General features: G+C 42.8%; 1 protein-coding gene across 3 annotated transcripts in view; it reads left to right on the top strand.

Annotated features, from left to right (window-relative positions):
- CPEB4 (cytoplasmic polyadenylation element binding protein 4) overlaps positions 1-9,261 on the top strand; it is a 296,939-nt gene extending 287,678 nt beyond the window's left edge. For all 3 annotated transcript variants that reach the window (XM_063928058.1, XM_063928060.1, XM_063928059.1), the window contains one exon: positions 8,812-9,261. In XM_063928058.1, coding sequence (XP_063784128.1) covers positions 8,812-9,039 — 228 coding nt within the window. In that variant the 3' untranslated portion in view covers positions 9,040-9,261. The remainder of the gene's footprint in view (positions 1-8,811) is intronic.
- The last annotated feature ends 6,252 nt before the right edge of the window (positions 9,262-15,513 follow it).

Here is a 15,513-nt window from a genome sequence, read left to right as displayed (position 1 = left end):
GGACTCCGTAAGGACCATGGGGATAGATTGGCTCCGCAGGAGACATGGGCACTTTAAGAAAGAATTTAGGTTCTGGTGTGCACTGGCTCCTCCCTCTATGCCCCTCCTCCAGACCTCAGTTTGATACTGTGCCCAGACGAGCTGGGTGCTTTTCAGTGAGCTCTCCTGAGTTTGCTGAGAGAAAGTATTTTGTTAGGTTTTTTATTTTCAGGGAGCTCTGCTGGCAACAGACTCCCTGCATCGTGGGACTGAGGGGAGAGAAGCAGCCCTACTCTCTGAAGCTAGGTCCTGCTTCTTAGGCTACTGGACACCATTAGCTCCAGAGGGATCGGTACGCAGGATCTCACCCTCGCCGTCCGGTCCCGGAGCCGCGCCGCCGTCCCCCTCGCAGAGCCGGAAGACAGAAGCCGGGTGAGTATGAGAAGCAAAGAAGACTTCACAGGCGGCAGAAGACTCCGTGTCCTTCACTGAGGTAACGCACAGCACTGCAGCTGTGCGCCATTGCTCCACACACCTACACATACTCCGGTCACTGTAAGGGCGCAGGGGGGGGGGGGGGCGCGCCCTGGGCAGCATTTGGGACCTCTTTTGGCAAAGTTAAGCATATATACAGCTGGGCACTGTATATATGTATGAGCCCCCGCCAAAAAATTGCATATTTAAGCGGGACAGAAGCCCGCCGCCGAGGGGGCGGGGCTTCTTCCTCAGCACTCACCAGCGCCATTTTTTCTCCACAGCTCCGCTGAGAGGAAGCTCCCCAGGCTCTCCCTTGCAGATACACGGTAGAAGAGGGTAAAAAGAGAGGGGGGGCACATAATTAGGCGCAAAAAGCAATATAAACAGTAGCTACTGGGTTAACATTAAGTTACTGTGTTATTCCTGGGTTTATAGCGCTGGGGTGTGTGCTGGCATACTCTCTCTCTGTCTCTCCAAAGGGCCTTGTGGTGGAACTGTCTTCAAAGAGGGCATTCCCTGTGTGTGTGGTGTGTCGGTACGCTTGTGTCGACATGTCTGATGAGGAAGGCTATGTGGAAGCAGAGCGGGAGCAAATGAATGTGGTGTCTGCGCCGACACCTGATTGGATGGATATGTGGAAGGTTTTAAATGATCATGTTAATTCCTTGCATAAAAAGTTAGAAAAAGCTGAAGCCTCGGGATAGTCAGGGTCCCAACCCGTGCCTGATCCTATGTCGCAGAGGCCGTCAGGGTCTCAGAAGCGCCCACTATCCCAAACTGTTGACACAGATACCGACATGGATTCTGACTCCAGTGTCGATTACGATGATGCAAAGTTACAGCCAACATTGGCTAAATACATCCGTTATATGATTATAGCAATTAAGGATGTGTTGCACATCACAGAGGAAACCCCAGTCCCTGACAAGAGGGTGCATATGTATGGGGAAAAGAAGCCGGAGGTAACCTTTCCTCCCTCACACAAGCTAAATGAGTTATGTGAAAAGGCTTGGGAATCTCCAGATAAAAAACTGCAGATTTCCAAAAGGATTCTTATGGCGTATCCTTTCCCGCCAACGGACAGGTTACGCTGGGAATCCTCCCCTAGGGTGGACAAAGCTTTAACGCGCTTATCCAAGAAGGTAGCCCTACCGTCACAGGATATGGCTACCCTCAAAGATGCTGCGGATCGCAAACAGGAGGTTACCCTGAAGTCCATTTATACACATTCAGGTACCTTACTGAGGCCGGCAATCGCAGCATGGACGGATACCTTATCTGAGGAAATTGATACCTTAGACAAGGATACTGTATTGTTGACCCTGGGGCATATTAAAGACGCTGTCCTATATATGAGAGATGCTCAAAGAGACATTAGTCTACTGGGTTCTAGAATAAATGCTATGTCGATTTCTGCCAGAAGGGTCCTGTGGACTCGGCAATGGACAGGTGATGCCGACTCAAAAAGGCATATGGAGGTTTTACCTTACAAGGGTGAGGAATTGTTTGGGGAGGGTCTCTCGGACCTGGTCTCCACAGCTACAGCTGGAAAGTCAAATTTTTTGCCTTTTATTCCCTCACAGCCTAAGAGAGCACCGTATTATCAAATGCAGTCCTTTCGATCACAAAGAAACAAGAAAGTCCGAGGTGCGTCCTTTCTTGCCAGAGGCAGGGGCAGAGGTAAGAAGCTGCACAACACAGAAGTTCCCAGGAACAGATGTCCTCCCCGGCCTCTACAAAATCCACCGCATGACGCTGGGGCTCCACAGGCAGAGTTAGGCCCGGTGGGGGGCACGTCTTCGGAATTTCAGCCACAAGTGGGTTCACTCCCAGGTGGATCCCTGGGCGATAGAAATTGTGTCTCAGGGATACAAGCTGGAATTCAAAGAGATGCCCCCTCACCGATACCTCAAATCGGCCCTACCAGCTTCCCCCCACGAGAGGGAAATAGTGTTACCTGCAATTCACAAATTGTATCTTCAACAGGTGGTGGTCAAGGTTCCCCTCCTTCAACAGGGAAGGGGTTATTATTCAACCATGTTTGTAGTCCCGAAACCGGACGGTTCGGTCAGACCCATATTGAATTTAAAATCCCTGAACATATACCTGAAAAGGTTCGAGTTCAAGATGGAATCGCTGAGAGCGGTCATCGCAAGCCTGGAAGGGGGGGATTTTATGGTGTCTCTGGACATAAAGGATGCATACCTTCATGTCCCCATTTATCCACCTCATCAGGCGTACCTCAGATTTGTGGTACAGGGTTGTCATTACCAATTTCAGACGTTGCTGTTTGGTCTCTCCACGGCACCGAGAATATTTACCAAGGTAATGGCGGAAATGATGGTACTCCTGCGGAAGCAAGGGGTCACCATTATCCCGTACTTGGACGATCTCATAAAAGTGAGATCAAGAGAGCAGTTGCTGAACAGCGTCGCACTTTCTCTGGAAGTGTTACGGCAACACGGCTGGATTCTGAATATTCCAAAGTCGTGGTTGGTTCCTACAACTCGTCTGCCTTTCCTGGGCATGATTCTAGACACAGACCAGAAAAGGGTTTATCTCCTGATAGAGAAAGCTCAGGAACTCATGACACTGGTCAGGAACCTATTAAAACCAAAACAGGTGTCAGTACATCACTGCACTCGAGTCCTGGGAAAGATGGTGGCATCATACGAGGCCATTCCCTTCGGCAGGTTCCATGCGAGGAGCTTTCAATGGGACTTACTGGACAAGTGGTCCGGATCACATGTTCAGATGCATCAGTTAATCACCCTATCCCCCAGGGCCAGGGTGTCACTCCTGTGGTGGCTGCAGAGCGCTCACCTTCTCGAGGGCCGCAGATTCGGCATTCAGAACTGGGTCCTGGTGACCACGGACGCAAGCCTCCGAGGTTGGGGAGCAGTCACACAGGGAAGAAATTTCCAAGGTCTGTGGTCAAGTCAAGAGACTTGCCTTCACATCAACATCCTGGAACTAAGGGCCATATACAACGCCCTACGTCAAGCGGAGACCCGGCTTCGCGACCAACCGGTTCTGATTCAGTCAGACAACATCACCGCAGGGGCTCATGTAAACAGACAAGGCGGCACAAGGAGCAGGGTGGCGATGGCGGATGCCACCAGAATTCTTTGCTGGGCGGAGAATCACGTAAGCGCACTGTCAGCAGTGTTCATCCCGGGAGTGGACAACTGGGAAGCAGACTTTCTCAGCAGACACGACCTCCACCCGGGAGAGTGGGGACTTCATCAGGAAGTCTTCGCACAGATTACAAGTCGGTGGGAACTGCCACAGGTGGACATGATGGCATCCCGCCTCAACAAAAAGCTACAGAGGTATTGCGCCAGGTCAAGAGACCCTCAGGCGATAGCTGTGGACGCCCTGGTCACACCGTGGGTGTTCCAGTCGGTCTATGTATTTCCTCCTCTTCCTCTCATACCCAAGGTGCTGAGGATAATAAGAAAAAGAGGAGTAAGAACAATCCTCATTGTTCCAGATTTGCCACGAAGGACTTGGTATCCAGATCTGCAAGAAATGCTCACAGAGGACCCGTGGCCTCTTCCTCTACGACAGGACTTGTTGCAACAGGGGCCCTATCTGTTCCAAGACTTACCGCGGCTGTGTTTGACGGCATGGCGGTTGAACGCCGGATCCTAGCAGAGAAAGGCATTCCGGATGAGGTCATTCCTACGCTGATAAAGGCTAGGAAGGACGTGACAGCTCAACATTATCACCGTATATGGCGAAAATATGTTGCTTGGTGTGAGGCCAGGAATGCTCCTACGGAGGAATTCCAGCTGGGCCATTTCCTTCACTTCCTACAGTCCGGAGTGAATTTGGGCCTAAAATTGGGTTCCATTAAGGTCCAGATTTCGGCCCTATCCATTTTCTTTCAAAAGGAGTTGGCTTCTCAGATGTTTGTAAAGGGAGTGCTGCATATTCAGCCTCCTTTTTGTGCCTCCAGTGGCACCTTGGGATCTTAACGTGGTGTTAAGTTTCCTGAAATCCCACTGGTTTGAACCACTTAAAACGGTGGAGTTGAAATATCTCGCGTGGAAGGTGGTCATGCTATTAGCCTTGGCTTCGACTAGGCGTGTGTCAGAGTTGGCGGCTTTGTCACATAAAAGCCCCTATCTGGTTTTCCATGTGGATAGAGCAGAATTGCGGACCCGTCCACAATTTCTGCCGAAAGTGGTTTCATCTTTTCATATAAACCAACCTATTGTGGTGCCTGTGGCTACTACTGACTTTGAGGATTCCGAGTTGCTGGATGTGGTCAGGGCTTTGAAGGTTTATGTAGCAAGAACGGCTAGGGTCAGGAAAACAGAGTCGTTGTTTATCCTGTATGCATCCAACAAGCTTGGTGCTCCTGCTTCAAAGCAAACTATTGCTCGCTGGATCTGTAACACGATTCAGCAGGCTCATTCTACGGCTGGATTGCTGCTGCCAAAATCAGTTAAGGCCCATTCCACTAGGAAGGTGGGCTCTTCTTGGGCGGCTGCCGGAGGGGTCTCGGCATTACAACTTTGCCGAGCGGATACTTGGTCAGGTTCAAACACTTTTGCAAAGTTCTACAAGTTTGATACCCTGGCTGAGGAGGACCTCTTGTTTGCTCAATCGGTGCTGCAGAGTCATCCGCACTCTCCCGCCCGTTTGGGAGCTTTGGTATAATCCCCATGGTCCTTACGGAGTCCCCAGCATCCACTAGGACGTTAGAGAAAATAAGATTTTACTTACCGGTAAATCTATTTCTCGTAGTCCGTAGTGGATGCTGGGCGCCCATCCCAAGTGCGGACTTCTTCTGCAATGCTTTATATATAGTTATTGCTTCAGGGTTATGTTATAGTTGCATCAGGGTTTGACCTGATGCTCTGTCGTTTGTCATGCTGTTAACTGGTTGTTTTCACATGTTATACGGTGTGATTGGTGTGGCGGGATGCGGTCAAGATGCCGCCAGCCGGAATCCCGGCGGTCGAAATACCGACGCCGGAATCCCGACCGCCACAATCCCGACATATTCTCCCTCCGTGGGTGTCCACAACACCCATAGAGAGAGAATATAATAGTGTGCCGAGCGCAGCGAGGCACCGTGCCCGCAGCGTGGCGAGTGAAGCGAGCCCGCAAGGGGCTGCGTTCCGCTCACCACCCCTGTCGGGATTCCGGCGTCGGTTTTTCGACCGCCGGGATTCCGACCGGCGGCATTTAGTACTGATCCCGGTGTGGCTGGTATGAATCTTGCCCTGGATTACCAAAATCCTTTCCTTGTACTGTCAGCTCTTCTGGGCACAGTTTCTCTAACTGAGGTCTGGAGGAGGGGCATAGAGGGAGGAGCCAGTGCACCCCAGAACCTAAATTCTTTCTTAGTTGTGCCCATGTCTCCTGCGGAGCCCGTCTATCCCCATGGTCCTTACGGAGTCCCCAGCATCCACTACGGACTACGAGAAATAGATTTACCGGTAAGTAAAATCTTATTATTTAATAGAAATCAGATATTGCATTTTTATAAAACAAATGAAAATGGCATGGACAGAAATTATGGAAACCTTAACTGTTTTGTTACACAACCTTTAGAGGCAATTTCTGTAGCTCTCAGTGAGAATTCTGCACCTGTTAGCAGGTAGTATGGCTCACTCATTTTGAGCAAACTGCTCCAGCTGTCTTAGGGCTTCATGGATGCCTTCTCCAGACTGCATGTTTCAGCTCTTTTCATAGATTTTTTTGATAGGATTCAGATCAGGGCTAATATACAGATATGTCCGCATACATCTTGTCTCAATATGCCACGTAGCGGGGGATGCCTGGTGTGAGTGAGCTTGACAGGTCTTGTGCAACTCCATTAGCATTGGGAGTCATAAGCAGACTCTACTGATTAAAATTATATGCTGCATGCCTATATTATCTGTGCATCTGCAGCTGTAACTGCATACGGAATGGTATGTTACAGAGTTTTCTAGGAAAACACTGTAACGTGCCATTTTGTATACAGATACAGCTACAGTCGCACAGAGAATATAGGCATGCCGCATATCATTTTAATCAGCATAAGCTGTATGTGCATCCTATTCACATAATTTTGTGAATAAGATGCATTTTAATGGAAAAAGCCGTACTCAGACACTTGACGCTACTGAGTCACCCTGTTGGAGGACCCATGACCTGCGACTAAGACAAAGCTTACTTACATTGGCAAGTATATTTTGCTCCAAAATGCCTTGATAGACTTGAGATTTCATTGTGCCCTGCACAGATTCAATGCCCTCTGTGCCAGTTGCAGTTAAGCAGCGCCAAAACATAGCAAGCCCTCTCCATGTTTCACAGAAGATATGGTATTCTTTTCTTTTACAGCTTAATTTATTTTTTAATCTGTGAACATAGGGCCTAATTCAGCATGAGTTGTAGTTTTGCGAAAAATTTAAGGGTAGCCCTATGCCCAGTTGCTGGACCACCATGTTTTGGGTCGTAGTGGCTGCGTGTGGCGCCCTATAGTCGGTCCGGACAGGCCTCCGTTGTCCGGACCGTGCTCCTCCCCTCCCCCAATGCTGCGTCACCTCCCTCCGCCGGCTCTTAAACTGCGATCACGTGATCACAGTTTACAGACTTACACATGCATGCAGTGCATGCGCAGAAGTGCGGGAATCGCCAAATAGCAGAGGACATGGGGTGGCAGCTATGGCTGCCCACCCTTCCCTCCGGTGCCTAACCCCTCCCACCCCCACCCCACACGGGCCCTAACGCCAGGATGCTGACCACATTCCATCCCATGTACATTAAACATCTTAATATTTGCAACTGTAGTCACCGGAACATCAAGCTACTTGGAGATGGTATTATAGCCTTTAACATAATTGCCTGTCATTTTCTTTCTGATCTCCGACGATAACTCTCTCCTTTGTTTTCTATGATCCATGCTCAGTATAACGCACTTGATGATACCAAATAGTGTGATTATTTGTATTTATTTGACTTTTCTCCATATAAGTAGTCTGAATAACTTAGTAGAGGATTGAAGACGTGTGATGCAAATTCAAGAAGGCAATTAGTTGAAATATCACTATAATACTGTCCAGTTTCAGAACTCTGTGCCCACTGGAGCATCAATTTATTTTTCTCCCCTGACCAGAATGGACCCCAGTGTGAGCCTCTGCTAATATAGCACATCAATTTCAAGCTGTGCATCCAGGGATGCTCTTCTACACGCCATTATTGTAAAATATGGTTATATGAGTTAAGGTGGGTACACACTATTAGATATATCTGCAGATCAATTGATCTGCAGATATATCTATGTACGGATCGGGCAGTGTGCTGTGCATACACACAGCCCGATCCGTCGGGGGACTGACCAGTTCACCTGTCAATCACCGCCGGCCGCCGCAGCATGTGTACGGGCGGTCGGACGACCGCCCCATACACACACAGCGACGGGCCAATATATCGTTAGATATATTGGCTGTCGGCTGTGCTGCGCGGCCGACGCGATACGTCTGTGAACGACGGAGTTCACAGACGTATCGCCCGTACACACTGGCCGACTGTCCCGCGATGTATCGGCCGTTCAAGAGAACGGCCGATACATCGACCAGTGTGTACGGGCCTTTACTGTCACCTTCTCGGACCAATTTGGTGAATGCTTTCCTGAACAAGGCATTTTCACACACTTTTCTATTTTTGAGCAAGACATTTATTTATGCAAATTCCAGCAGAACAGATATACTCAAATTACCCTGTATGACACAAACAATGGTTCTACTGGTAAAGTCACTTAGATCACATTTCTTCCCCATTCTGGTGTTTGGTCTAACTAACAATTGAAGCTTTTGAGCATGTTTGTATGTTTTGATGCACTGAGTTGCTGCCACATGAAGTGGTTGATGAGATATTTGCATTAAAAAGCAGGTGTACAAGTTTGTGCCTAATACAAACGCCATTGTGTGTGTAAAGAAAATGGAAAGAAATATAGGATATATATACAGGGAGTTCAAAGAGTCCTTCTGCAGAGAATATGTGCTAAGTAGTATGACAACATAATTATTTATATGAAATGAATAATAATAATAATGTGTTATGTACTTATATTTTTTTCCCCTTTACCTTCTGATTGCTCAATCATGACATCACACAGGTTTCCTTTCTTCTCCTTTTTAAAAAGTTAAATAATTTGTCCAGAAAAATGCATTATTTTTGGAATAATTTTAATTCAATTCTACAGGTACAATTGTAAACCTAGTAGTGCATTATAAATACTGAAAATAAATAAATAATGATTCCGCTAATGCATTCTTCTCCACATTGTTCTCTAATCCTTCATCCAATATGCTGTTGCTGCTCCTTCAATTGTTCTATCATTCTCTGTGACAGGTGGAAGTGAAGCCATATGTCTTGGACGACCAGCTGTGTGATGAGTGTCAAGGAGCTCGCTGCAGTGGCAAGTTTGCTCCGTTCTTCTGTGCTAATGTTACCTGTCTGCAGTATTACTGTGAATATTGCTGGGCTGCTATCCACTCGCGTGCTGGCCGGGAGTTCCACAAGCCGCTGGTGAAGGAGGGAGGAGATCGCCCAAGGCATATTTCATTCCGTTGGAATTGAGCTACCCAATGCTTAACTTCCTTCCCAAGGATCCAAATAAGTGCACTCTTCTGTTCTCTTATCCTCCCTCCCTCCTACCATCCTTAGGAAAGCATGTCCTCTTGTTGTAGTCTGTATTTTAACAATAGTATAACGAAAGAATGACCTACACCATAGGTATTTTGTAGAGTCTTGTGTCATTGAGAACTGTATTGGAACGCCTTTTTTGGTTCATAACAATATCACACTGATGCATGCAAGTTTCATGCTGTCCTCATTGAAAACCAAGGGAGCAGGGAGACTGCAACAATTTTAATTAATATTATTATTATTATTATTATTATTAATGTATTTTTTTTTATTTTGACTCAAAAGAGAAGAGCTTAAAATGACAAAGCAAGAAAAAAGAAAACCAGAGTATTTTTTTTAATTAAATTATTGTTAAATAAAAAGTAACAGAAGAATACTGTTAATGTAACCATGCAACCACAATAACACTATTGGTCTGTTTGACACAGCTTATTTTTTACTAGGGGAGATTTTTTTATTTCCTATTTATTGGGGATTATTTTTAATTTTTCTTTTAGTTTATTTTTTACCTTATTCGTAGAAGTTAGCTATTGCTTATTGCAAACATCCCCCTCCGCCCGACACAAAAACACCCCACCCCCCCCCGCCCCTAATATATTACCATATATGCTTTTTTTTTATTTTGCAGACCTCCACAGAACTGTTTAAATGTCCACAGAGCTCTGATGTAATTTAACAGTGAGCTGTTTGCATTTAAGCTTTTTAAGAATGTAAATGTTGAGTGAAGTTACTACTGAGGGGAGTGCACTTATTTATTTATTTTTTCAGTGAAATAAAAAACAAACAAACATGAAAAAAGTGAAAACTACAATATCAGTTAACCCCTATCTCTCCCCCCTCCCCCACCCCGCCGCCCCCCAAAAAATACTCCTACCAAAGTTCAAATAACGTTAAATTACAGAAGGCAGGCATTTCTGCTCCGAAAGAACAAATGTATAGATTTTTATTTTTTGATGCTTAATATATATATATCTATAGTCCTAATTTACTTATACCTAAATCAGGTGCCAGCTTCTGTTCTCCATATTGACTCTGAACACTTGAAAGATACCTCAAGGATGGAATTAGCTGTTTATAGTGTCAGTCTAGAATTCTGGACTGTAACAGAGGAGCCCATTCTTGCTTATGTAAACCCTTTGCTGTCTAAGAGTAGAGTTGCAGCACATGTCAGTTACCAGATGAAATCCTACAGATTTATTCTGGCCCTTTAGCAGGCAAAGGGCTAAAGAAGGGCTTCCCTTAGCATAAAGTCACTTTACACAACTGCATTGTTTGCTTGTCTGCTAGGTTATATATAGTGCAGTGGAATTTTATATTGATGAGTGTCATTAGGGTAAATAGGAAACATGGAAAACAAAATAGTACTGTACTGCTGTCTGGCAAAATGTCCAATACGGCTTTGCACAAGTTGGTTGGATCTCAATGCAATATTCTCATTGTTGCTTTAAAATCCCCATGCTACTTTGTTTATCGCAGGTAAGCAACAAATGGTAGACTTATAGAATACTGTTATTGTTGTGAAATACTAAACACTTTACATGCTAAACCATCTTGAACAAAGTTTGGTTGTAAAAGTTTCAGTACCTCGGTTTCAGGCTCTTTTGGCACTTAGGACTTTAAGCTGCTTATACCACTGAATAATCTTTTGATGCCTTAACCCCTTTAGAGACAAGTAACTTGGCCAATACACCGCTTTGTCAGCCCCAGGGGGACAGCCTTCAAGTAACTTTGGGTTTATAAAAATGATATAGTTAGTGGATTTGAGGTTTAATAATCTGTTTTTCAACCAGTGCTGTCCTACATATTCAAGCAGAAGTATCGTTTATAACAATTTTGCAATGTTGGAAATGTAATGCACATGAATTTGCTGCTACTTATCACACAAAAGTGTGGTTATTGGAGTAATATCGACAGCCTCAAAGCAAAGACAATTTGGATAAATAGATGGGTGTTATAAGTAATTGAAAACTAGGACCTACACTCCGAATTGTGGAAGCAAAGTTATATGATTTGGTCAGATTTCATCAAATAAGTTCTGTAATGCTTACTTGGAAACTACAATCCTTCTGTAGTAGGAACCAGCAATATTACTGAATCTTGAAGCCCATTGCTTCAAAATATTTGTTCACTATACAAAATAATTTCCCCCACTATGTGTAGCTGGCTGGTTCATGTTAAATATAATGTTCACAAGTATAGCATGTACAACATAAGGACATACTCATGATACATATACCACTCTTTAGCTGTCAAAGTAAATACTTAGTATTAGGTATAGGCTCTTGTGAATGTTTTTATTTTATCTTGAGTAGCTGCTTTGAAAGCAAAGATTTGCAGGTTTGGAATGGTCATGGGAGTTGGTAATAAAGTGCAATCTGAATTCAAAAGTTCCAGTTCCAGTTGTATGCGAATAGATTCAGGTGCCGGCTTCAATAATTGACCAGTTTATTTAAAACAATGCAGAGATAATTGGTTATGAATTTTTATTAATTGAAGTTCATTGCTTCTAACAATGCGATGTCACCATCATAGGTCGCGAAAACCAAAGACTTGCTTCAGTGCTGCTGCTTAACTCTTGAAGAGCACCTCTGTTATAATCATATTTCTTTGTCACCTTCCACAGTTGGAGCCCATTCAAAATAGAATGTCCAAGTATTTAACCTTTACAAAGAAAGCAAAAATGTCCCTCCCTTCCCCTCAGCATTAACATTACTAAACAACACACATAGGGTTTTATTTTTTGTATTTTAATGTGCATCACTTTACCAATAGAGAGACATTTGCTGATGGTTAAAGAAATCTAGGTAAGGGAGCTGCTTGTAAAACCCATCCCTGTACTACAATGACAAATATAACTTCTATAGTGGGTGCTCTCGTGTACATCTAGTCAACGGATTTTCATAACCCTAGAACGTTTATTTGAATCCTTTTGTCCGTTAAAAATGAGTGTAGGTGGCTTGGGGTGTGCTAGAGTGCCATTCCTACCAGTAAACAGTGGCAATGACTTAACCTTTTCACTGACAAATGTTTGCACAGCAAAATCTGGCAGTGTGTTGCAGACCTATTTGCATCCGAGATGTAAACTAATATAAGGCTGGATGGAGATGGCTTTCTGTAGCGTCTACCACAGCAGGGAAAAGGTTAACTCCAGAAATAAACCACTGTTTGGAAGCTAGCATTGAAGAATATTTTTTCTTTTTATTTCCCTTTTGTACATGACCTGCTGACTTTCGGTACAGTGTTTTTGTAGCTTAACTTATTTTTGTCATGCACATATTGTACACTTGTTATGCACTAATTTTATATATCTTATGTTTCCAGCAGTGAGCATTTAGGCCCACTTTTCACTGGCGGGATATCTCTTTATGCAATACCTCAATTTTTCATATTGCAAAGAGTAGCTTTTTGTACTTTTATTACGGAGAGATCTTCATATAACTTCATTTTTTAAGATAAATAATTTTAATAAATTTTTATTTTCTTATATTCTGCTTTTTATACATTTCAGTGCTCTGCATACATTTTGAATGATGGATGTTGTGCACTGGTAATGCTACTTCAGAACCTGCAGAGATACAAAAGCACGTGGCTTTAAATATTCTAGCCCACACCAAACATTTGGTGTCCGTTTCATTTAAAAATGCATTAGATCTAATTTTGAGAGGTGAAAAATAGAATCCGCATGAACATGACAATTTAATCTCGTCTTTAGTCCCTTGGAAAAACAAAAAAAAAATGTAGCATAGAAATTTAAAAGTACAGTAACAACTGAAAATGTATTCTGCTTCTTCATATTTCTCATTTTTTTTAAAGAATTGAAAATATATATATATATATATAATTGCAGACATTTTTTTGGTGAATGTTTATCCATTTTACATATTAACAAAATTAATGTTAGGTGTTTATAATGCAGAAATATCTGCAGTTTTGGAAAACAAAGTCAATTTTAAGTGGAAAAAAATTCAAAAAATAAAACCATACCTTCTGGTTCCAGATGTGTAATGTTAGTATGCATGACTAATATAAGGAAAAAAATATTGTTATTCTACTAATATTCACTTGTTGTTATTGTGTGAAAAGCGTGTTTACTGATGACTTGGTAACACTTTAATTTACAGAGCATAAAGAACCATGAACTTACTCTGCACTCAGAGTTCCCATTGTATGGATTCATGGCTTTAGTAAATGTATGCTAGTAGATAATTTATCGCCTTTCCAGCCCATAGTTGGCACCTCAGTTTATTAGCTGGGAGTAAGCATGTGATATATAGCCTAAGTCCTCGTCTCTTCACATGCCTAGAGTTTTTGGTTTTCTGTAACCTGCTTTTTTCTGAATGAGCCTTTATTAGCAGTGAGTGCAGTGCTGGTAACTTCAGCTGAAAAGCAGTTAGAACGTCACATCCCGGGGTGTTAACATGGTTAGTTTCTGCACTGTAAAACAGCGTTTCTTATTGTATTAACGTGATGAAAACCCTCACTGCCCAATGCTTTGGCCTAGTATATACTTCTCCATACACAGACCTCTGCATAATGCAAGTTAAAACGTTTGCAGTGAATGACTGGCATTTTATAATAAATGCTGTTGGAAAGACTTGATAATCTCACCCTTTTTTTTTTTTTCTTCCTTTTTTAATTTATATATTTTTAATTGTTTTTGAAGAGTTTAGCCTTCTGTTAAAAGGTGATTTAAAACTTGAATGTGATAATGAATTGTGGCGAGTTGAACTTCAAGTTATGTGCAATACTTATTTCTGACTTTTGAAAGACCTTTGCAGTGTAATTCTTCATTGTTTTTAATTGCAGGCATTTAAAGATGTCGTTTTCTACTGTTCTAGTAATCCTCTTTCTTGCTGGTGTTTCTAAAGAAAAGAATCAGAAATCAATCTTTCTACTAATGTAAAACTGAGATTATTTTTTAAAAAAATGGAATATAAGAGGTTTTGGTCATTGGCGTTATTTTGTTACCTTCTTTTTAACTCCTGATATCCTGGAGGAGCTTGAACCTTCTAGAGAATCTTGCCTCTCCAGATATTCAGGGTTTAAAGCTACTGTGATTGATAACATTGTAAGAATTGGGACAATATTGTATTCAACTGTTTTATTTTTTATATTTTTAAATTTAAAAGCATAATTAGTTTTTATAATTTTCATCAGATTGTTTTTGTTATATTTTTTTTGAAAGTGAAATTATTAACAAGTGGGTGTCTAATTTTTACTAATCCCTAATGTTATCTTCTTTTTCAGTGTATTGCTCATTTATCAGAAGGAAAAAAGTTATTTAAGTATGTCAGTTAATTGTACCACTTGGCTGAATTTACACATAGTTTTTACTGTGTATGGGGAGGTTGTAGTATTTATTATAGCATTTTAAATAAAGGTAATTCATTTTTTTATTAAAGTCATTTTCACGTTTAAGTTCATATTTTTGTATGTTCTACTCTAATTAAGTTATATAACACAAGTTCCTTTTTTAAAGAGTTCATTTGTTGAAGTGCTAGTGAAAAATTAATGTTAAATAGTTTGCAAATGACTATTTATACCAGTATGCATATAATTTTTAAATATTTGTAATGTGAGATGTTGAATGAATAAAACTTTTAACTCTAAATTGTCTTGATTTGTCGTTATTTAATATTTAAATAATTTGTTTCTGAGTTTACAGAAAAACAGAAAAATTAATTTTCTCTTGAATTTAATTATTTTTTTCTTTTTTAGGTAATCTGTATACTCACATTTTATATACCTTAACTTTTTTGGCTAATGTGTATACCCTGTTGCAGTTTTAATAGATTTACCTTCTGTTACTTTTATTTCTGCAGCGGGGTACACTGGTATTCCACAGGGAATAACATCGGAGTATAGAGTTGGATCTTGATCCAAGGCACCATCAGGCTAAAGCTTTGACTGTTCCCAGGATGCACTGCACCGCCTCCTCTATAGCCCCGCCTCCAGGCACTGGAGCTCAGTTTGTAAGTTGGTACCTGCAGTGCAGGCCACTAACAAGTGGGGCTGCGCTAGGCAGCCCTGAAAAAAGCTTTTTAGAAGACTTCAACGGCCGCAGCACTTTCTATGTCTATATGACATGCTGTGCTGCGGCTCCATCACCTCCCTTAGTGGCGCTGCATACTCCCGTGGCCAGGTTTCCGGGTACTTGCAGCGGAGATGCACCGGTTTTTAGGCACACCACCGCTGCCGCTCTCCAGGATCGCGTGGCTGCTCTAAAGGGTGGAGGTAAGAGGGTCCCCCAGGTGGGACCCGCCTGTAAATCTCGATCCGGTCGCAGTCCCAGGAGATAGACTGCGCCGCTGGCGTGGATACTGTGCTGCACAGGGACCCCACTATATCCACCAGGGCAAGGAGCACAGGTCAGATTTATTAAAATCCATTTATAAAATGCTCCAC

This window comes from Pseudophryne corroboree, chromosome 6 (genome assembly GCF_028390025.1).
Source record: "Pseudophryne corroboree isolate aPseCor3 chromosome 6, aPseCor3.hap2, whole genome shotgun sequence".
Lineage (NCBI taxonomy): Eukaryota > Metazoa > Chordata > Amphibia > Anura > Myobatrachidae > Pseudophryne > Pseudophryne corroboree.
The sequence above is the reverse complement of the archived record's forward strand: the minus strand, read 5'-3'. Positions and strand labels throughout refer to the sequence as shown.